The sequence below is a fragment of the Anabrus simplex genome, chromosome 1 (assembly GCF_040414725.1).
Source record: "Anabrus simplex isolate iqAnaSimp1 chromosome 1, ASM4041472v1, whole genome shotgun sequence".
Taxonomy (NCBI): Eukaryota; Metazoa; Arthropoda; class Insecta; order Orthoptera; family Tettigoniidae; genus Anabrus; species Anabrus simplex.
In genome coordinates, this window is record NC_090265.1 from 1,261,618,646 (window position 1) to 1,261,643,811 (window position 25,166).

Consider the following 25,166-nt stretch of genomic DNA (forward strand, 5'->3'; position numbering starts at 1 on the left):
CCATACGTCGTTGGCATTAGAGTAAAATCTTCAATATTCAGGGCAGGCAGGTATAAGGAGTGCTAGGGCGTCGAACCAATGATGAGTCATATGCGAGGCTTGTAAGGCCATGAGATATTGTTTGGCCTAAATGTGTGTTACATAGGCGTGAAGCTGTTATATTTGCCTGGGAACGGAAAGTTGAATTCGTTAAAGTGCCAGCCTATGAATGAGCACGATTATGCTCTGGGCTGTGATATTATGTGAAAGAATAGAAGAAGTCGGCCGTGGCCAGACTTGGTTTATTTTGTTAGTTCCTAGAGAGCCAGACAGTTTGTCACAACTTATTGTACTGTAAGCCCATTAGAAAGAGAAAGTACTCTCCTAGGGTGACCGCTAGATTCCTGGAATACCGCTCCCTCACCCAGTTACTTGCTTGTTGTCCCTTACAGCTGATTTGCCCGAGCCACGTGGGGAGAAATGCCAAAGTGGCAGATACACGAATTTCTCACCAAGTATATTTCAGTTGTGAATTAATGCAGTAACTGTACGCGGGATCACGCAAAACCAAATCGCGATCTAGCAATACAAACAAGCCTGCGAGAGCCAAGGTTGAATTCCAACCACTTCATCTTCAACAGTGTAATTACATGTGTGTTTATTTTAGGTGATCTTGATGCGTGTCACCGTTACAGACCGCTTTTAGGTCGTTTCATGTTTTTTTTTTTTTAATTTTGCATATATATTAGTATGAGCTACATACATGTTTTTGGGATTATAAATCCATTGTACCTGATTACCCGTGTATCATTCAGTAGCTATGTATCCATCTTCCCTGTCTATATACTTTTAGTATGATTGATTTAGAGATCTTCGTATTGCCCTTTATTTTCCGAACATTACTAGGCACTTCTACCCTGAGCTTAGCCCAATTTGGAGACAGGGAATGGTGCAACGTGTCTTGCTAACGGGTTGCAAAGAGTTGCTGAAGAAATACAGTGGAATTTTCCTGATGTTGACTGGTTAATATCAAATGTTAAGAAAATATTTGCGTAGTCTCCACTGAGGGTGGCAAAATTCAAAGATCACACACTTTCGCTTCCCCTTCCTCAGCCAGTGCTCACCCAATGGGATAAGTGGCATAACGCAGTGGAGTACTACTGGGAAGACTATGAAACCGAGCAAAAAATTGTTTCTGCTTTTGGCAGTAGTGAGGCAATGTCAATAAAAATTGCACTGGAACTGTTTTTCAATGATTTGTTGGGAAAATTTAGTATATATTACTTCAGAGATCTGTCAAAATCTATCTCTCATCTAGAAACTCTTGGTTTGGAATTATGTGAGAATTTGGGGAACAGTAAAGGACATGGTATCCAAGGCAGAACAAGCAAGAGGTTGAGTGTCAGTTACAATTAAGAACAAACTCAGTATGGTACTGAGAGCAGGTGAGGGATACACAACAATGTGCAAAATTAGTACCATTCTAGAGGGTAGTCAATATGGTTTAAATGAAGACGACCCACAACTAGGCAGCTAAGCACGCTCCTGTAACTTCATGTGACATAGAAAGAAGCTCTTCACAGTACGAAAAAAAACAGAGCCTTCTTTTCGACAGCCTGAGAATGCACATGGTTGTGATGTGCAATACTGGCAGAAGAAGAAGAAGAAGATGATTAAGAGGTTAAGTTCCATAATTAACTCAATAAACTTCCTGTTAGGCAGTGTCTTCTAGTTTACACTGACAGATACCAAAAAGCATACCAAAACTTTGTTTATTTGTTTGTTGGTTTTTTACTTACTTTTTTAGGAAAACCAAGTGATAACTACACCTCAAGACATGATACTAAATGAATGTTGAAAGTTTTAAAGTACTGTAGCTCTCTGTCAGTTTGTAATATTAAATGTGTTTGGTGTATTATTATTGATCACATTTTAGTACTTAAGATGTTTAATGGTAGTAATACTCTAATACTTGCTACATACCCCTAAAATTCATACATATTTTATTGTTTTTTAGCTCATTTGGCTAGATTTTAGGGCCTATTTACTTTCATATTTTGTACTTAGTTTGGCCATAAACTTCCGAACCCTAGCAATCAACAATCAAGTTGTTCTACATGATGGAACAGATGTCCAAGTCTACAAAGGTAAGTCCACATATTTAATAGGAGGCCTTCCTCTGTCAAAGTTGGTGCAGCCTTGTAATTTTGTCCTCTGAGATGAAGCTTCCTGACAATGCATTCTCTTAATGGGTCATAGAAATTGTAAAACACATTGAGTGTCACAGACAGAAATCAGAGGCTCTGCAATATGAATAACTTTTTTTTAAAGCCACAGTATGATTAACAATCAAGTTGCTCTATCAATCTTCAAGTCAAATAACTGCACTTCTACCAATGAACAACAGTGCTGCCTGCAAATGACTAACTGTTGGTCTTGGACCATAACTCACCCATAGCACACCTCACTCTATCCTAATCTTGCCAAAAAAGTACCACAAAATATGCAAAATTAAGACATGTTACCTTGCAGCATACAAATTGCACACAAGACAGTAACGAGTTCTCTTCGCTCCAAGAGTGGCATATAGAGGGTAAGCTTCTGCAACCAATGTATCTGATTCATGAAGTAACCTGTAAAATAAGAAATACATTTTTCACATATTTACCTGCAATGTTTGGAGTCTCTCAAAAAGAGGGATGGTATTACAGCAACTTCCTTTTTATTTTCTTAAAATTTTACAGTTAATAATAATAATAATAATAATAATAATAATAATAATAATAATAATAATAATGCAACCAAATGGTCACGATATATACACTTAAATACACATAGATGTACATCACTAATAGTGATAATATGCAGTCAATGCTTGCAAAACATGATCAGTTATTTACACAATTGTGTCAAGCTTCCTTTTCTACAGACACATTTGATAGCATGGTACATGCCGCATCGTTGGTCACAGAAGACACATACGCAACCCGGTCCTGGCTTGTGAAATTCCATGGTTCTGCACACCTTATGGTGGAACCCGTGTACGGAAAACCTGGTCACTGTATGCCTCAGGTCATATCCACCACGCGTCCAGTCCCTGTTTAACATCGCATCAGTTGAGTAAAACTCGTCCCATATCATAGCCCTCTTTGCTTGCAGTTCTTGTGGCAACTCTCTGCAACTCCTTGTCGGTGAGAGTAACAATCTAAGTCTTACGTCTTCAATGAAGTACGTCTCCTTTGCCAGAACGTATACTAGCCTTGATAATGTATATTTAGAAACGCATAGAACTCTCTTCAAGAATCTAGCCTTCAAACTTTCCAGCTCTTGCAGTTGTCTTTTTGAGAGGTGTTCCCATATTAGCTCTAGACCATATATGGTTGTTGGAACAACTTTCGTATTAAACAGAGCCACGGCTGTCTCCAAAGATAGCTGTGGAAGGTGTTTAATATCACTAATGCTTCGTATAGCTGCGATGATTCTCTCCTTTAGGTGTATTGTGAATGTTGTTCCTGTTACCTGTATTGTAATCCCCAGATATTTGTATTGATTACTAATTCGTAATTTTTGTCCTTTACACAGGATATAATCGTCTTTAGATAATTTTTCTCCCCTCCTAAAAACAACCAATTCTGTTTTGTTCGCATTAAGGTCCATTTTATTATCTTCTGCCCATTCCACGATTAAGTCCATGGCAACTTGTAGTTCCTCTTTACTCTCAGACTCAATAGCCATGTCGTCCGCATATATGTACGCGTTAACCTTCCATGTTTGCTTCTTAATTTCTTTTATTGCATCCTGTTGAAGATGTTAAACAGCAGAGGACTTAGTGGGTCCCCCTGTAATACCCCATTTGTCTGCCAGATCCATCTTGATGTGCAGAGATTGTCGCTTATTTGAATAAGTTCTCCGCAAGTATGTTGGTAACTAGTCTAGTGAGCCAGGTACGACCGATGATTTCCTCTAGATTTCTAACAAGTTTCTGTCTATCTACTGTATCAAAAGCCTTTTACAGTTCATTACATATCAAACAGAAATTTTGTCCTGTGTTTTGCTCTACAAAATAAATAATGTGCGACAATCTGCTTGACAAGCTTGCAAGCTTGCAAGCTTTATGAAAATATGAAACACAAGGATGCAAACAAGTGATAAATCATATCATAAAGGGAGGACATGAAGAGCAATACCGTATACTGTATATGAAATAATCCCCGCAACCCAATTTTAGAAGAGAAATTTTGAAAGAAAAAAAATCTTGGTAATTGTATAGGTGTGTTGAATATCGTAAATATAATAGTACAATAGATCTGTCTGGTCTGCATTACCAATCTGTATGAGCCATCCACGGCTAGCCTTACAAACCATAATTTTTAATAATTTTTAACTCTCTTGCTTTTGCTATAGCTTTCAACTGACACATTTCACTAGAAACGGCATATCCAAACTGTTTCTTTTCAGTCATGTGTATTTGCATGTACTTCACTTTTCTTTTGTAAAATATCTGGTGGTATTGTTTGTTCAGACTAGCTTTATATTTCCTCCAATCACATATGGAACTCCTGCCCACATCAAATTTTCTTCGCTCACCGCAATTACCAAATTGCTCCACATCTTTGATAATGTGGAGCTTTTCTATAGCCATAAACAACCCATAATGAGAACTCACACTGGCCATTCTGAACAAGTGATACTACTTAAACTGATACCACAGAAAAGACTAGATATGTACCCAGCTGCTTCTCATTTGGGGGGGGGAAGAACCGATTTGCCCAAGAGACTGGGCAGATAAATAACAGTCGAGAGCACTGTACTGACCTTGATATAAATAATACTCATACCCCCAATTTCTGCTGGTAATTTTTGAAAAAATATGCATGGATTATTTGCATATATATGGTAGATATGGTAGTGTGAGAAGAGGGAGCAACAGAAAGAGGAGACAAGGACAAAAAAGAAAATGCAGAAGGACAAGTAGAATCTCTATATCTTCACACATTGACGCCCTTAGGGTTGCCATACGCCCCCAGAAAACAGGGATTGTCCCAGGTTCAAGGGCAGAAAAACTGTCCTGGCCAATTCAGTAAAATTCCTGCAAAAGTCCAAAATTTTCTTTTAAATTTACCCATTAAGTGTTAATTATGATAAAATCTCTAAAAATAATAATAATAAAATTGTAACAATTGTAGCTTTAGTATTCTGTTTGTTGTTTGTTCCTCTGAAAATGAAAATCCACAGCCTGTTTTCAGTCATTTGACCGGGTCAGGGATGGAATGAATGAAGCCCCTACCTAGCAGCGAGGATAGGAAATGTGCCGGCTGACGAAGCCTGTTGTACTCCTCTGGGGCAATGATAAATGACTGATAGATGAAATGAAATGTGAATGGAGAGTGTTGCTGGAATGAAAGATGACAGGGAAAACCGGAGTACCCGGAGAAAAACCTGTCCTGCCTCTGCTTTGTCCAGCACAAATCTCACTTGGAGTGACCGGGATTTGAACCACGGTATCCAGCGGTGAGAGGCCGGCGCGCTGCCGCCTGAGCCATGGAGGCTTCCTTGTTTGTTCCTGTGAAACCTAAAAATTACCTATGGATAGGTGTGCACAGTGCTGGTTTCTTATAACTGAAAAACTACTGGACATATTTCAACCAAACTTCATAATTAATCCACCTATCCAAAAGTAGTTCTTTGCGTTCATACCATTTCAAACTCCCTGACTGGACTGGGAGTTTACAGGACCACCAAAACACTGATTTTACTCTCCCTCAAAATAGCTACGACCAACCTTAATGAAAATCTATAAACCTTAATGGAAATCTACTTCTAAAACTTTTTTCTCACATACACTTATTTGACAGGACTAATACAGGAGATATTCTTAACAGTGTCTCTCACTCTAAATCCTAGCGGACAGCCCAGAAGCAGATGAATGTAGTGCTAATTTCTTAAAACTGAGCAACTACCGGACATATTTCAACCAAACTTCATATTTAGAATCCTCCTATCCAAAGGTAGTTTTTGGGTTTCATACTATATCAAAATCTCAGAAATGACTGGGGGTTAATAGGAAGACCGAGACAGTGAATTCACTCTCCCACAGAATATCCTTAAATGAAATACAACAGAAATGTATTTCTAAAACTTTTTTTCACATGCACACTTTTTCGATAGGAGGATTAATGAGGGAGATATTCAAGAGCTCTATGGTGATAATGCTACAACATTTGTTGGGCCTAACAAGGAACTTCAGCAAATGCTGAGGGATGAACAACTCAACGCAACAAAGAAATAAGCAACCATGCTGCATCAAAATTTCAATGGCACTTCATTTCGGCACATTCACCACACTTTGGCGGAATATAGGAAGCGATAAAGTTCCACTTCTGTCGGGTAGTGGGTCAAACACTTTTAACCTACGAAGAGTTGGTTACTTTACTCGCACAAATTGAAGCGTGCCTCAATTTTAGACCATTGTGTGCATTATCCGATGAACCTAGTGATCCTTCTATTCTCACACCGGGTCACTTTCTAATTGGAGCTCCACTCATGTCCATCCCTGACCCTGATATGACCGAGTCTCATCCAAACAGACTGTCACACTAGCAACACCTTCAGCAGATGCAGCAGCACTGGTGGCATCCATGGTCCACGGATTATCTTCACACTCTGCAACAGAGGAAGAAATGATCCACGTCGCATCCGAATCTTCAAGCGGGCACTCTTGTTCTGCTGAAGTAAGATCACCAGCCACCTGTGCAGTGGAAGATGGGCATTATTGAGCAGGTGTTTCCAGAAAGGGACAATTTAATAAGAGTTGCTGATCATCATCATCAGTTTTCCACTCCAGTTGCCCGGGTGTGGTTTACGAGCACTCTCCACTTCTGTCTGTCCATGTACCACTCTTCTCTCAAGACGACATCCCAGCTGATTCCTTTTGTGCCTATGTCCTCTTTTACTTGGTCCAGCCACCTCTTCCTAGGTCTTCCTACCGGTCGTTTTCCGGCCACGACTGTGTGTAGCCATTGTTTTGCTGTCCTTCCATCGTCCATTCGTTTGACGGCCAAACCATTTCAAACGGGCCCTTGTCACTTTTTCATTCAGGGATGGGTACACACCAGCTTGCTCCCTTATTCTTTCATTCCTTACCCTGTCCCTTTTTGTCTTCTGTACCATAGTTCGTAGGAACTTCATTTCTGCGGCTTGTAGTTTGCTGTCCACTTGTTGGGTTGTTGTGCAGGTTTCTAGGCCATATGTTATTATGGGGGTGAAGTATGATTGGAATAGAATCTGCTTTGATCTTAAGGGAACTTGTTCGTTCCAGAGGAGGTTCCGAACTTGATGGTAAAACTGAGCTGATTTTTGAATGCGGTTGTTAATCTCATGCTGTATTCTGTTATCACTTGAAATGATGCACCCAAGATATTTATATTGGTCTACTGTTTCCAGTTGTGTACCTTCCAGCATTATTTTTCCTTTCTTCTTCTGCCTGTTGACAGACATAGTAATAGTTTTCGATTTATTTATTGTTAATCCGTGTGCTTTCAAATGTTCATTCCAGGTGTTCAGCCTCTCTTGGACTTCCTTCTCTGTATTTCCCCAAATTACTACATCATCTGCAAATGCAAATGCATTGATGTCCATATTGTTCTTCTGCTTAATTTCTTTCATGACTTCATCCATGACAGTGATAAAAAGTAATGGTGAAAGGGTACTGCCTTGTTGCACTCCTTTAGTGGTTTGGAACCAATCAGAATTACCGTTTCCTACCTGTACGCAACTGCAGCAGTCTTCGTAAAGCATTTTAACTTTCTGGATAAGCCCTTTGGGTACATTCTTCTTTCTCAAACATTCCCATATAGTCTTCCTTGGAACACTATCAAATGCTTTTTCGAGATCCAAAAACACTAGTGTTAAGTCTTTGCCCTTCTCCCAATGCTTTTTAACAGTATTCTAAGTGCAAATATGAGATCGGTAGTTGATCGGTGTTCTCTGAATCCATATTGTTCTTCCTGTAGTTGTGGTTCTATTATTTTCCTTAGCCTTTTTTGAAGTATTTTCTCAAATATTTTCAAACCATGTGACAATAAAGTGATCCCTCTATAATTGCTACATTTCTTCCAGCTTCCTTTTTTGAAGAGAGGTATTATTATTCCCTTTTTCCAATCATCTGGGACTTTCCTATCCTTCCATATTGCATTAATTACTCTATGAAGCCACTGTATTCCTATTGCATCAGTTGCTTTGATCATATCTGCACTGACTTCATCAAATCCTGTAGATCTTTCTTTGGGCATACTATTAAGGGCCGTCTCTACTTCCTTCCATGTTGGCGGACTCTCTTGGTCAGGCTCATCATTGCAGCTTAAACTGACCTGCGTAGATACATCATTGGAGTCTTTCCCAGTACTGTTGTATAAATTATCAAAATAGGATTTCATGATCTTCCTTATTTCTGTCTCCTCCCTAACTATGTTACCATCTGGTTCCTCTATTGCTGTTATGTATTCATTGTCTCTTCTTATATTTCGTATTGTTCGGTAAAGTAGTTTAGAATTAGCTTTGCTGTCTTGCTCTAGTTTATCTGTGAAATCAGTCCAAGCTTTCTGTTTTTCTTCAGCCACAATTTTCTTTACTTGTAACTTCTGATCTCTGTATTTCTGCTGCAGTTCGTTTACTCTAGATTCATTCCTTTGACTTCCTTTTTGCATTTCTTTGTCTCTGGCTTTCCTGGTTTCATTTTTCACTTTCACAGCAATCTTCACCCGATCGTTCCACCAAGGAGTTTCTATTCCCTTCATTTACCACAAACTTCTAATGCAGCTCCGACAATGCTTTCTTTGAATCTAGTCCACTCGATGTTGCCTTCTTGTAATGCATCTGATGGTAATTTATTGGTCACATTTTTTGTGTATTCAACTTGTTTCTCTGTCTTCTTTAGCTCCCATGTCTTAATTTTTGGTTTCCTGTATTTCTGAGGTCTATAAATTTCGATGTGCTTTATTGTTGCGAGGAGAAGTCTGTGGCCACTGTCCAGGCTTTCACTTGGTATAACTCTGACATCACATATGGTCTTTCCTGCTTCATTGTCAGATATAAAATAATCTATCAGAGTTTTAGTATCTCCATTCCAACTGTATCTTGTTAGTTTATGACTTAGCTGCTTCTGAAACCAACTGTTGTTTATTCTCAAGCCATTCCTTACACACAGATCTAGAAGACTTTCTCCTTCTGGGTTCCTGTCTCCATAACCATGTGGACCTAGTACATTTTCATATCCACACCTGTCTGATGCAACTTGAGCATTTAGATCTCCCATTATTATGATATTTTCCTCTCTTTCTATAGCTTCTTCTAAATCAGTTCGGAATTGTTCTTTTTCCTCTTCGTTACAGCCAGTCTGTGGGGCATACACCTGGACTACTGTCAGCACACCCTTGTTAAGAGAGATGTTCAACTTAATAATTCTTTCATTAACATATATTACCTCACTGATGACATCAATGTCCTCTCTTAATATAAAACCTACACCATTTTTGGCTTGTTTTATTTCCATTCCAATGTAGTTTGTATCCTTTTCTTAGCTTTTTTGTTCCTCTTCCCTTCCACTTTGCCTCACTCAGGCCAAGAATACAGAGGTTCCTCCTTTCCATCATATCTATCAGCTCCTCGCTTCTGCCAGTCAGGGTCAGGATATTTAATGTTCCAATTCTGTGTTTAGGACTCTTTCTTTTGGGCTTCTTCTCAGAACATCGTTGCTGATGTCAGATGCAATTCCAGTATCTTGAGGCGTGCCATCACGAAGCTAGTGCCTCTGCCTCCTCCTTAACTATTCTGTGCATACTGTCATATAGTTGTGTTTTGAACAAGTTCAAAGTGGCAGAGGCGGAGGATGTGTAATATTCAATGTATCTGTTATTAGCCTGTAGATAGCACCACTTCCCTTTTGGTGTGTTGCACTTCTCTCTGGCGCTACCAGATGGCCTCAGGTCGCCCCCTGGCAACTACAGTGTGTGTGGGGTGTGAGGGAGTGTGCGAGGAGTGAGGGTAGGTCTGGACATGATGGACGAAGTTTTTATGTTTGCTTGTGGTTAGTGGCAGCGTAGTCCTGCGCTAGTGTATTTAACTACATACACCGTATGTATTAATATTGTTCACATGACAAGGTCTAATACAGTTATGCAAGTTTTACCGTTATTTATAATTACCCTTCTTGCATCCTGTGAGAGAACCAGCCTCATGTCAATACAGTCTGCTTTGTAATTTTAAATATTTTCAGCTTTTATTCATATATATTGAGTCCTGCAGCCTCTGCTTCCTTCCGTAATCCTTCTAACTTATGTTTCATATCACTAATTCTTGAAGACAAATATCATCTGCAAATTCTAAATCCTCCAATCTTTCCCCCATTCCCATTCCCCATTGTATTCCTCTTTTCCTTCTACCCAACAATTTTCTCATGACATTATCGATCATCACTAAAAATATTGTTGGTGAAAGAATGCATCCCTGGTGAACTCCACTTGAAATAGTCAAGACACAAGAATAAAGCTAGATCCCCAACAAGGCATGAAGTTAGGTTAGCACTGAAACAATTAAATAATGGTAAAGCACTTGTAATCTGTGAGCTTTCCCTTACTAGAAAATTGAATCTAGCAAAGAAGGTAGCTAAGCATAACATGATGGCAAGCATAATTGGCAGTCATACAAATTTTAGTGAAAAATAGAAGGGTATGTGTAGGTATTTTAAGACAGAAACAGGTTCCAAGAAGGACATTCCAGGAATAATTAATGAACAAGGGGAGTGTGTATGTGAGGATCTTCAAAAGGCAGAAGTATTCAGTCAGCAGTATGTAAAGATTGTTGGTTACAAGGATAATGTTGAGATAGAGGAGGAGACTAAGGCCAAAGAAGTAATAAAATTTACATATGATAACAATGACATTTACAATAAGATACAAAAGTTGAAAAATAGAAAAGCCGCTGGAATTGATCAGATTTCTGGGGATATACTAAAGACAATGGGTTGGGATATAGTACCATATCTGAAGTACTTATTTGATTATTGTTTGGTAGGAGGAGCTATACCAGATGAATGGAGAGTTGCTATTGTAGCCCCCGTGTATAAAGGAAAGGGTGATAGACATAAAGCTGAAAATTACAGGCCAGTAAGTTTGACATGCATTGTATGTAAGCTTTGGGAAGGCATTCTTTCTGATTATATTAGACATGTTTGTGAAATTAATAACTGGTTCGATAGAAGGCAGTTCGGTTTTAGGAAAGGTTATTCCACTGAAGCTCAACTTGTAGGATTCCAGCAAGATATAGCAGATATCTTGGATTCTGGAGGTCAAATGGACTGTATCGCGATTGACCTGTCTAAAGCATTTGATAGGGTGGATCATGGGAGACTACTGGCAAAAATGAGTGCAATTGGACTAGACAAAATAGTGACTGAATGGGTTGCTATATTTCTAGAAAATAGATGTCAGAGAATTAGAGTAGGTGAAGCTTTATCTGACCTTGTAATAATTAAGAGGGGAATTCCTCAAGGCAGTATTATCGGACCTTTATGTTTTCTTATATATATAAATGATATGAGTAAAGGAGTGTAATCGGAGGTAAGGCTTTTTGCGGATGATGTTATTCTCTATAGAGTGATAAATAAATTACAAGATTGTGAGCAACTGCAACGTGACCTCGAAAATGTTGTGAGATGGACAGCAGGCAATGGTATGTTGATCAACGGGGTTAAAAGTCAGGTTGTGAGTTTCACAAATAGGAAAAGTCCTCTCAGTTTTAATTACTGCGTTGATGGGGTGAAAGTTCCTTTTGGGGATCATTGTAAGTATCTAGGTGTTAATATAAGGAGAGATCTTCATTGGGGTAATCACATAAATGGGATTGTAAATAAAGGGTACAGATCTCTGCACATGGTTATGAGGGTGTTTAGGGGTTGTAGTAAGGATGTAAAGGAGAGGGCATATAAGTCTCTGGTAAGACCCCAACTAGAGTATGGTTCCAGTGTATGGGACCCTCACCAGGATTACCTGATTCAAGAATTGGAAAAAATACAAAGAAAAGCAGCTCGATTTGTTCTGGGTGATTTCCGACAAAAGAGTAGCGTTACAAAAATGTTGCAATGTTTGGGTTGGGAAGAATTGAGAGAAAGAAGAAGAGCTGCTCGACTAAGTGGTATGTTCCGAGCTGTCAGCGGAGAGATGGTGTGGAATGACATTAGTAGACGAATAAGTTTGAGTGGCGTTTATAAAAGTAGGAAAGATCACAATATAAAGATAAAGTTGGAATTCAAGAGGACAAACTGGGGCAAATATTCATTTATAGGAAGGGGAGTTAGGGATTGGAATAACTTACCACGGGAGACGTTCAATAAATTTCCAATTTCATTGAAATCATTTAGGAAAAGGCTAGGAAAGCAACAGATAGGGAATCTGCCACCTGGGCAACTGCCCTAAATGCAGATTTGTATTGACTGATTTGATTGATTGATTTGCATCTGTACCCTTCATACATTTCCTTCATGAGATTCAAGATCTTATGCGGTACTCCATATTTCACCAAGGTCTTCCACATTACAGTCCTATTTCCTGAATCAAATTCTCTTTCGAAGTCTATGAATGTCAAGTAGAATGTGGCCTCCTATTCATTACTTTGCTCTAGAATTATTCTTAACGTACGGTATTTATTAGATCAACACAGCTGCGCTGTGTACGGAAACCAGCTTGTTCTTTTCGAAAACGCTACTCAATTGAGTCCTTTACTCTGTTTAGAATTATTCTAGAGAGAATTATACTTGGTATGCTCAGTAGTGTTATTCCTCTCCAATTCTTACACACTGGTGTCACCTTTATTGGGAAGTTTCACAATTCTCTCTTCTTTCCATATTTTCCCCAATAATGGTAGGAGCAAATTAATGGTGTCCTCTTTATTCACTTTTAGTATTTCTGGATCTAACTATACCTACTGCTTTACAATTCTTTAATTGTTTCAACACTAACATAACTTCATGTCTTGTTGGGGGATCTAGCTTTATTCTTGAGTCTTCACTATCTAAGCCTTAATTTACTTCTTGCATTTTCTGCTCATCTCCATTATCTTTGTTTAAAATTTCTGAAAAATACTCTTGCCATCTTCTCAATTGTTCTTGTGATAACAGCAGATTTCCTTGCTTATCTCTCACTGGTTTACTCTTCCTATAACCTCCTCTTGACAACCTCCTTGTAATATTATAGAGTTGTTTCATATCACCCTTCTTCTCAGCTTCCTCTGCAATTTGTGCCTGTTGGTCAATCCATCTTCTTTTATCACTTCTCACACTCCTTGTAACCATTTTGTCAATTTCCGAATATTTCCTTCAGGTTTCTGACTTCTGCTTTCTTGTTCTGCTTTGATTTACTATAACTTTTTCCTCTCTTTTTTTTTTTCAATTAAGTCCCATGTTTCCTCAGACATCCAGTCTTTCAGTTGATAGCTCCTATAACCAATTACTTTTTCACGTGTTTGTATATAAATATTCTTAACATTTTCACAAAGTTTTCCACACTCAACTCTTCCTCTTCTTCAAGATTTGAAGGGAATTCAAACCGATTTTTAAACTCCAAAGTAAATTCTTTCCTCCTCTTTTCATTGTTTAACCTTTGTATGTTGAACCTCTTTTAAGTTGAAAAGTTCTTCGATTCAGTCTTTATTTTCAATTTAAACTCAGCTACTACTAGATGATGATCACTACCAACATCAGCTCCTCTTCTGCACCTCACATCTGTCAATGACCTGAAATTCTTACTAATAGCTACAAGGTCGATCTGATTTTCTATTTGTGATCTGGTGATATCCATGTAAACTTATGACACCTTTTGTGAGGAAAGAATGTCCCTCCAATCACCATTTCCCAGCTGAAACACAAATTTAAAAATCTCTCTCCATTATCATTCATTTCATCCAATCCATGTTTTGCAATCACATGCTCTAGTCCCTCATTATTTGATCCAATCTTCGCATTCATATCATCCATAATACTAGCATTATCTCATTTATTTATATTCTTCATAGTTTCACTCGACTGATGATAAAATTGACCCTTCATGTTGGCATCAGATACTTCAGTTAGTGCATAACAAAGTACTATTGTTACATTTCGAATTTTACCTTGAAATCTAGCTGTCATAATTCTCTCCAAGATGGGACTCCATCCAATTAAACTGTTCTTGGATGTCCTACTTAGCAACATACCCACTCCATTTCTCTGTTCAGTGCCCTCCCCAGACTGTCCAGAATAAATAAATGTGTTCCCATTTTGCATCATAATCTCTCCAAAATTCCCAAGCCATAATTTTGCATCTCTTTCTCAACCTGCTTTAGTTTCCATTCCCCTGTCAAAGTTCTGACATTCCAACAACCAATTCTCATTTCCCACTTTGGGCCAAAGTTCGTCATCAAGGTATCCATCCGGTTTCTTTTCACTTCAGTTTCTTTAATAATTGGATTTAAGATGTGCAAGTTATTAAACCACAGCACCCGAGCTTGGTGGTGGGGCTGCCATCCGAGCCTCCAAGCCTGCCGTTTTCTGTAGGGATTGTCTCCCTTAGCTCTTGAAGATCCCTCTTCGCCACAAGGGAGTGGTTTCCCCCCTATTTCTTTCACCCCTTAGGAAGAGGATTGCCTCGTCTGCCAGATTTGCCATTCCAAAGGCTTCCTTCTCTGCCGCATCTGCTATTGAGAACTTCACCAGAGCCCTGCTAACCATCACTTTTCAGGGTTCCTGAAGGGCCTTCACAGCTACTGTAATGGTCCTGGGGCACACACAGTCCCTGATGAACATCACCCCTACAGGCAATCCCCTACTTCATGCAGTTGCTAACCTCCCACGACATGGATATGTTAAATACCAACCTCATTACTGGCTATGAAAGCAATATCATCTGCAAATGCCATAGATGAAAGATTACTCAGAGAAGGATCTAGTGATAACCCACATACTGCATAGAGTTCAGCACCTGTTAAGTCTTCAATGATCTCATCACTCGATAAGTTAAAGAGAGTCGGCCAGAATGGACTGCCTTGAGGGACACCTCTTTTTACTGATATTGGTTTGGTTTTGCTAATAGAGACCTTGATTTGGATCTAATTATTTACCAACAAGTTTACTAAGAACTTCCTTAAGTCATGGGGCACCTCAGTCTTATATTCACCGAGCTTGATAGCTACAGTCGCTTAAGTGCGGCCAGTATCCAGTATTCGGGAGATAGTAGGTTCGAACCCCACTGTCGGTAGCCCTGAAAATGGTTTTCTGTGGTTTCCCATTTTCACACCAGGCAAATGCTGGGGCTGTACCTTAATTAAGGCCATGGCCGCTTCCTTCCCACTCCTAGCCATTTCCTGTCCCATCGTCGCCATAAGACCTATCTGTGTCGGTGCGACATAAAAGCAACTAGCAAAAAAAAAAAAAAAAAAAAAGTCTTATATTCAGTGTCCATTATATATGCTAATTACCAACAGAATGGTAAGCTTTACTCACATCCAGAAATGCCGCAAAGCAGTCTAATTCCATTGATTTAGTGCATTTCAGACAGCCATCAATCAGTGAAATATTCATGTGGGAGACAAAACTCTCTGATAACAAAATGGAATTATATAATGCCGTAAATGCAGGTGAGTATGTAGATAAAGAGGACTATGTAAGAGATAGATAAAGATATAGTTGAGAACAGATTATGGAATGAAATATATCATCCATGTGTACGCACACCAGACTGGATGCAAAGAAGATATGGATAAATTCCTGGAGACAGTGAAGAGAGAAATAAAGGATGTGGAAGTGACTGTCAAGGGAGACTTTAATGCAATGGTGGGATGCGACAGAAAAGGAATGGAAGAAGTAACTGGACCTAAGAGGAATGAAGACGGAAGGAAGTTGGTAGATTTTTGTGTGAGAAATGTGTAGACAATACGTGTTTCAGGAAGAATAGCAGAAAGGCTACAAGATATGGATGAGGGAACAGAGGGACGAAGACAATAATTGATTACTTCTTGGTGGATAAAGCAATTTGTAGACAGTTCTTAGATATAACAGTATTGCCAGAAGTAGCCTTTAACGGAGATCATACAATAGTGGTAGCAAAATTGAAAGTAGAAAATACAGTAAAAATTAAAGAAATCAGACAAAAGAAAATAAAAGCATAGAAATTGAAACATATGGAAGTGGGTATGTCTACATCTTAATTCCATTTCCTGGTACGGGGTCAGGGAAGAGACTAGGTGAAATTATCTGGCATATTTTTATGGCCAGATGCCCTTCCTGATACCAACCTCAGTTGAGGCGCTAATGAATATGAAATGAATGATTGTGAATGAAACTGGGTAAGGGGGTGGAAGGAACTGACTGTGGCCTATGAATAGGAATGTCTCAGCATCTGCCTAGAAGTAAAAATGGGAGACCACAGAAAACCGCTCTCAAGACAGTCGACGGTGGGGTTCGTACCCACATGTCTCCCAAATGCAGAGCTTAGCTCCATAGCCATAGTGTGTTAACACGCGCAGTCACTCCGCTTGGTAAAATACATGGAAGTTAAAGAAAAATGTCAAAATCAATTGAAACAACACATATCTAGAGTTGAGGTGGGAAAAGTGGAAGTAGAATGAGAATTGTTCAAGAAGGCATTTGTAAGCTGTGCAGAGAGTGCTTGTAGCAGAATAAATGAAACAGTGGAAGATAAAGAGACCTCATGGTAGAATGAAAGGGTAAAAGTAAGCAGTGAATAATTTATTTTTGAATTTGTTGTACGGTACATCGCACTGACACAGATAGGTCTTATTGCAACGATAGGATAGGAAAAGCCTAGGAGTGGGAAGGAAACGGCCGTGGCCTTAATTAAGGTATAGCCCCAGCATTTGCCTGGTGTGAAAATGGGAACCCACAGAAAACTATCTCCAGGGCTGCCGACACTGGGGTTCAAACCCACTATCTCCCGGATGCAAGCTCACAGCTGCACGACCCTAACCGCACAGCCAACTTGCCCAGTCCAAAGAAAAGCAAGTATGGAATACAGATAATACGGACAAAAGTATCAGGAAATGAAAAGACGGTGCAAAAAAGTAGTAAGTGGGAAAAAAAAAAAGAGATGGGAAGAATTTATGCGAGAGTTGGAAGAGGAAGTGTATAGCAGAAAAAGAATGCTTTATGAACTTGCACGAAGGAAGAGAAATGAAACCACATGAAAGGGAAGGAAGGACAGATAATAACACAACTAGAGGAGATAAGGAAAAGATTGAAGGATTACCTTGATGAACTCCTGAATGTCAGAAGGGGTATAGACGAGATGGAAGAGTTAGATTATGAGCAGATAGAATCCAAGAGTTAAATCATAATGGAAGAGGTGGAAATTGCTGTCAAACAATTGAAAATGTGAAAAGCAGTGAGACTGGATGAACTGTGTGTGGAAATTATAAAAGCAGCAGGACCAGTTGGTCTACAACAGCTAGATAGGCAATTTAGATATATCTGGAAATAAAAATCGGTACCAAATGACTGAAGTAAAGGAGTAATAAAATACCTATATTTAAGAACGGGGACAAGAAGATAATGTGATAATTATTGAGGAATGACACATCTCAGATAGCAGAAATATTTGAAAGGGTACTAGAAAAGCAAATGAGGAGAAAGGTGGAAGGACAATTACAAGAAGAGCAATATGGCTTTTGAAATGGAAGATCAACACTAGACCCCATCTTCAATATGAGCCAGTTAATGGAAAAACATAGGGAATATGAAGGAGATATGATAACATTCCTTGATTAAAGAAAAGACTTACAATGGTAAACCAAGAGCAAAGGTATGGAAAGTAATGCAACAGAAAGGATATGGAAAACAAATTATAGAATATGTGGAAACAACGTACACAAATTCTTGTTGTAGCAGTGTCCAGACACATGCGGGAAGGACAGTGTGGTTTTGGAATGAAACTGGACTACGACAAGGAAGTGTGCTGTCACCATCATTATTCATGATGGTTATGGATGAAATTGTGAAGGAAACAAACGTAAAGGAGATAACGGTAATGTTGTTTGCAGGCGGTATTCTGGTGCGGGGAGCAAACAGAGAGGAAGTACAAGGGCAACTCGACATGCTGAGTGAAAGTATTGAAAATTAAGGAATGAAAATCAGTGTGGCAAGGAGTAAAATAATGGAGTTGACTAGAGGAGAAAGGAAATGAAAAGGTATTATTTAAATAAAGGGACAATACTTGAAACTGTAGAGAGCTTCAAGTACTTGTGAAACAAACTGATGCAGGATGCAGAGATGCATCGAGATCAGTAAAAGGATTCAGAACAGAAACACATTCTACGAGAGTGAGAAATCTGGCATTGAGGAAAGAAGTACCAATGAAGTGTAAAGAAGTGATGTATTAGACGTACTACTGCCCAATACTGACATGTGCAATGAAGACCTGGACACTGACAAAAAGACAGGTGAATAAAATCCAGGCCAGTTAAATGAAAATTTTTATTGAGGACCCTACTGAGTTTTGTTAGTCTTGCAATTTTAATCTGATATTCACCATATTTTGTGAGTTCATTTATGTTACCAAAATTAAGATTATTCTAAAATTTGAACTAGTTAGGTAACATGGTTTCAGATTTATAACACATTTTATAAAAGTAATTTGAATACCATTTTTTTTTATATCTTACTTTGAAACTTTATTTTTTCATACTTCTTAGGGTAATGAAATTACATTACAGATGTTTAAGTACTACTTCTCTCACCCTCATGAATTCTTTTAGAAATAATCAAATATTCATAAATGACTCAAAATATTTCTATCAGATACCATTATTTTAAAAATGTATACCTACTTTCATGCATCTCATATGGTAGTATAAGCATGGCAAGTTTGAAGACGATCGGGGGGGGGGGAATGTTGTACTAACAACATTTTGAATACTGAAATATAAGGGGCAGTAAAATGAAAACCGAACACCTGCTACAACGTGAGCATGAAATGGTTTTATTCAAAAGTAATTACCAAAAACATTAATACATTTATCCGACTGGGAGATGAAAAGATCAATTCCAGTTTTGTAGAAAGAGGTAAATCGCTGACAGATCCACAACCGCACCCACTCTTGCATTTTCTCGTCAGAATGAAACCGACGTCCATGAATGTCTTTTTTCAGGTTGCCAAAAATGTGAAAATCACAAGGTGAAAGATCCAGTCTGTACAGAGAACGTTGAAGTGTTTCCCAACCAAATCGCTGAAGTGTAGCCTTTGTCAGATTGGAAGTATGGGGGCAAACATTATCATGCAACAGGATGATTCCATCCAACAGCATTCCAGGGCGTTTTGACTTTATGGTGCATCGCAGTTTCTGCAGTGTCTTCATAGCGCTACCCCACCAGGCAACAAACCACACTTCTTTGCTTGCCTCCATTTCCACAGCTGGATGAACACACTAGACCAGTCCGTACACCGACGAAGACATAACTCAACAACTGCGTGCACCTGTGAGATGTCACGATGCAGTTATCCTACCACAGCGATGGCAGTATTGATACGTAACAACAGTTGCCACATTTCGCACGAGCAATGTGTGTTATGGCGAGTGTACGGTTTTCAGCTGACTGCCCCTTATTGGCCCGTATATGAAGTTTTGAGATAAAGCTAATTTTGCATAAAATTACAGCAAGTGCATCAAAACTTCCTAGAACCATATATTTCTCCTTCCTTGGCCTTTTAACATTCTACTCTTATTACTAAGCCCTTCCAGATAAACGTACAGTATGTACCCATGACCAGTTGGCAGCAATGATTCATCTTTGAGTGTTAAAAGCATAGAATAGTATTCATAAAAACTGTTCAATAAATTCCATTATGATAAGCAAAATCACACACAAGGGTTAAGATATTAACTCTAGTTAAGAATTTTTGGTAAATCTAACACTCTGAACCTGAGCTGAACTCTGAAGTTTGAAATATTCCTCAGCAAACGCAAACAAAAATACATGTGCGATGGGCATTTTATGCTCTATGACAATCGATCGTTCATAACAAGGATCGGGTTAATTTGACTATTTCTCATATTTTTCTAATATTCCTCTGTGTACATAACTACTATGGAAACTGTCCACAGATGACAGTAGAGACCAGTACTACGGGAAACGGCAGAAATTCAAAAGCGGAAATATAAAATGTAGTGAAATTCTGAAGATGAAGTGAGCGTGCGTGGCCTTTCAAAGAAACTTTTAAATATCTCATCAAGACACTTAAAAATGGCCACACACGAAAAAAATATATCGCCCAGTGCCCCAAGGAATAAGATAACCTTCAGGGCAAAAAACCCAATTTTTGGCTTTCGGACAATTTTGGAATAAAAACACAGTAGGGTCTCCTTAAGAAGTATAACAGGAAAGAAAAGGACAGGAAAGAAAAGGAAGGGCAGAGTAAGAAATGAAGATGTCAAGAAGTAAATTGGAGTGGAAAAGCTATTTGATAGAACGGAGAGGGATAAACTTAGATGGTTTGGACATGTTAAGAGGATGGAAGAGCAAAGGATGCTGAAGCATATCATGGAAACCCAGACAGAAAGAGGGAGAGCAAGAGGAAAACCCAGATTAAGGTGGTTGAAAACTGTAACATGAAGACAGCCTCTGCCTAGAGCTGGGCAACTCTAATCACATGGTCTTCGTATCATCTACTGGCATCTCATTGGGCTCTCTCTCGATATCAGTTCTTTACCCTACCTACAGGTATGGCTTTGCTGTTAGGAGTTACCACCTAGGAGCCCATTTTGCAATTATTTTAATATTTTAGAAATAATTGGAATGGCTTGGCACCCCCTAAAATTTTTCTGCTCGAGGTTGCCACAAACAGCAGGCAGTCAGCTGTAAAAAAAAAAAAAAAAAAAGAGTCCACAGTTGCCTGCAGAGGGTATCTTATTCTTATAATCAGCTGAGGTTCCGCTTAAGGCCACAGTGCGGCAACCATAAGATAGGCTACTGCATCATAAACATCATGTAAACTATACAGACATAGAGAAACAACAAGAAGCGGACAGAGATACTTTACAATCTTAGAATGTGAAGTTTAGGGTAGTGGCAAGTCATTCTCAAGATATAAGTTCTTTGGCCTACCTACAGGAGCCCGTGTTGGAATTATTTTCATTTTTTTTTTTTAGAAAGAATTGGAATGGCTTGACACCTCCTCAAATTTCTCTGCTTAAGGTTGCCACTAACTGTAATGTAGGGGTGTTGACATAATTATTTCAGAATTATGTAGGCTTTCCTGGTTCCTTTGAGAATGAATGTAGAACCCCTAATGGCTGTGATATTTTAAAAGGAAGCAAGAGTCTAGACCCTCGTTTCCCTTTTTCCATACTTTCCTTGTGTCTAGAACTTTCAAAATTTAACTCTTTTATTTGTTTATTTTTGGTTTATTTTTCCCTTCTTCATAGTCACAAAGTGGCATAAGCTTAACTTCTGTTTCTTTGGGTCTCATGCCCTGTTCATTTTATTGTAATGATGTCAAAGGATCGCTTAGTAGGTTTCAGCATCTCTTTTCGATTTTGTGCAGGCCGATTTTCTAAAATTTTGTTCCGATTTCCTTTTGGAATTTAAATATGTCTTGGCCTATCTGTACTAAGAGCTTTGCTCCTGTTTAACTTCGGGATTCTCCCCTTTTTGTATGTTGTGTCGTCATAGCCTCCCTTTTACAGATAAAAGAGCAATGAGTGTCTTGGCTGTGCTTGCCCTGATGCCTGAAGCCATTCAAGCCTTGGAAAATGGAAATACAAATTGTCTCTCATTATTAATTAGGCTCTGAGAGCACAATCAGATTTAAGTTTTTCATACCTTGTAAAAGTTACATACTATTACCAATTGTTATTCAGAGTGAGCAATCACTCACTATTGTTATTATTTTGGTTTTTTTTAAAGACAAAGTATACTAAATTTATTAGTGTTTTGCCCTTTATGTGATCACCTTTATTTCATTCGTCCAGCCCTACGGCCCTGATTCTGTTTCTTTAATCCACCATGGACCACCATAACAAAAACGATACAAATAATATAATAGAAGAAACTTTGATTGGAACACACTTCAGCAGGAACAATGGTGGTTGGACAGCGCAAGATGGAGAGGTGCTATCAACCCAGCAGGTGGTGGTGATGGTCAGGTTCTCATACACAAGATCCCAAGGAAACAAGTCACCAGTTCCTTAACATAATGGTGTTAAATGACAATAATAGAAGACCAAGCCACCCATAAATATGAGATACTCTTAGCTTCACATCAAAACAAGTCCATAGCAACAACAACAGGAGGAAGATCAGATAAAGATAACATGAAACCAGCTCAAACAGAAATCTTAAGAAAGTAGAATGCACTATTCACAAAAATTTACAGTTCCCTGATATTGACCTGAAACATAAAATGAAATGAATCTAGCGGTGAGGATAGGAAATGTGCCGGCTGCCGAAGCCTGTCGTACTCCTGACAGATGACTGACAGATGAAATGAAATGTAAATGGAGAATGTTGCTGGAATGAAAGATGACAGGGGAAACTGGAGTACCCAGAGAAAAACCTGTTTTGCCTCCACTTTGCCTAGCACAAATCTCGCATGGAGTGACCGGGATTTGAACCACGGTATCCAGCGCCTGAGCCACGGAGGCTTCTACCTGAAATATAAAATAATAAATAAAAGAAATAATCTGAATGCATAGTAAAAATTAAAAGAAGATGCAAATATTCACGAATCTGGAAAGTAGTAGCTTAAACCATTAGCTTCAAATTCACTTAACGAGCATGAAATAAAAGAAACAAATATTACATTAAGATAATGAATATCCAGAAAGGTTAACCTTCAAGGGAAAATATTAAATGTTTAAATAACTAAAGCACAAAGATGATTACAGAACTACAATATGAAAAGCAATCTAATATAACGAGGAAAAGAAATCTTAACTCATTGCTACAATATTTAAAATCAGTAGACATGTATTAACAATCCTGGTAACTCAACCCTTAAATATAAAAATATACAAAATTAAAATAAATGCCTTGATATTAAATCAAACACCCTACATAATTACAAAAGAAAATGGGCTAAATCACTCAGTACACACCATTAGAGTTGGGCAGACCGGAACATTCACTTGTTCCGCAACATTAGGAGCTTCAGGCGGAGTGTTTCGGTACAGAGTGCCGGGACACGGGACAAAGGACTGTAACTGCGTCCTAGCGAGAACTTCAAGAGGCAACAGGACATTCTCCGCTTCAGCTGGAATGTGCCTGAACCGAACGTGCTGTATCAAGGCCGCACTAGATAGATTAGTTGGCCTTGGCTGTGTCTGCCTGCCGATACCGGCTGTGTGCTGCCCTGTGCTGGAGTGTCAACATTTTTTCATCCAGTTATATCTTTAATTCCAAAGCGACGACCCATATTTTTCTTGGGCTTAAAAGATTCCTTAAAGTCCAAATTAATTTTTAACGTCAATCCCCGAGAAATTGTTGAGGGAAATTTTCGAGATATTGAAGAAAGTAAATGGAAGTTGAGAGGGAAGGAATTCGAAGTGCAGAGAGCATAACAGCACGAAAGTACATAAATGTTTTCATCCAGTTATATTTTTAATTCCAAAATGACGACCCGTATTTTTCTTGAGCTTAAAAGTTCCCTTAAAGTCCAAATTAATTTTTAACGTCAATCCCCGAGAAAGTGTTGAGGAAAATTTTCGAGATATTGAAGAAAGTAAATGGAAGTTGACAGGGAAGGAATTCGAAGTGCAGAGAGCATAACAGCACGAAAGTACATCAATGTTTTTATCCAGTTATATTTTTAATTCCAAAGCGACGACCCATATTTTTCTTGGGCTTAAAAGTTTCCTTAAAGTCCAAATGAATTTTTAACGTCAATCCCCGAGAAAGTGTTGAGGGAAATTTTCGAGATATTAATTACTCACTAATTACTCACACTACAGGCCAATACATTCAACTGGTGAAAATATTCTTGAATTGGTTACTTTTAACACTAGAACCGCCGGAGCGGTCAAAATGACAGCTACACATTTTCCAAACTGAATTTTGACTACAGTCTTTATTGTACGATATTGAGCTGCAGCGACATTTCCTGATTAGTGGTCAGGAAAATTCATATTAAATATAATTAATTTTGCATCGATGGATGGGGCGTTAGTAACGGGCCTACTACCGCCGGAGCGGTCATTTTGACCGCTGTATTAATTATTAAAAAATGTATAACAACACATAGCTCTTGTTGAGATATAATCATCTACTTATAATTATCCTATCAACATTGGTAATGTTCAAAAACATAACAATGGAAATCGGATATATTACGAATTGTACGAGTTATATTTCCGCTGCGTTTCCGGTAGTGTTATCATTCGTCAGCTTGTTACAGGACAGTAAACATGTCTCGTAAACTATCTGTTGCTGAGTCTATTGTATGACATTCCTGAAGATATGTCCGATGTAGAATGCGGCCCACCGGGCGAGTTGGCCGTGCGGTTAGGGTCACGCAGCTGTGAGCTTGCATCCGGGAGATAGTGGGTTCGAACCCCACTGTCGGCAGCCCTGATGATGGTTTTCCGTGGTTTCCCATTTTTACACCAGGCAAATGCTGGGGCTGTACCTTAAATAAGGCCACGACCGCTTCCTTCCCACTCCTAGGCCTTTCCTGTCCCATTGTCGCCATAAGACCTACCTGTGTCGGTGCGATGTAAAGCAAAAAGCAAAAGAATGTGGCCCAGATATAAAGGACCTAAAAAGAGAAAATGCATACGAAGATTACTATCAGTTAAGGGATAACTCGAAAAGCAGTGATTCAGATCACGGTGAAAACCGGATTGTTCAGGCTGAAGGCAAGTTGATATTAGTGTTATAACTATCAGCATAACAATTTTGGTGAAATTCCTTTATTTATACCGTATTACAATTACAATGATCCATCATATAGGCTGCGTACTGACGAGTTTTCTATTACAGCCATAGAAACAGTAACCCGTAAAGCATGGTATCATAGAGGACGCGACAACCAAGGTAAAAGCCTCCCATGGCCAGATAATGCACCATTAGGTACTGATGGCATCAGGGCGTGGAATGTAGCAGACTGGGAAGATGACACCTGTGGTTGGATTGTTCGCCATTCCCCCTTGAAAGA

General features: G+C 38.9%; 1 protein-coding gene across 3 annotated transcripts in view; it reads right to left on the reverse strand.

Annotated features, from left to right (window-relative positions):
- The window catches only part of LOC136858262 (snRNA-activating protein complex subunit 3), a 118,232-nt gene that overhangs the window by 42,137 nt on the left and 50,929 nt on the right, over window positions 1-25,166 (reverse strand). For 2 of the 3 annotated variants that reach the window (XM_067137664.2, XM_067137666.2), the window contains exon 5: window positions 2,505-2,612. The exons of the other annotated variant lie outside the window; for it this stretch is intronic. In XM_067137664.2, coding sequence (XP_066993765.1) covers window positions 2,505-2,612 — 108 coding nt within the window. The remainder of the gene's footprint in view (window positions 1-2,504; window positions 2,613-25,166) is intronic. 3 annotated transcript variants of the gene reach the window in all.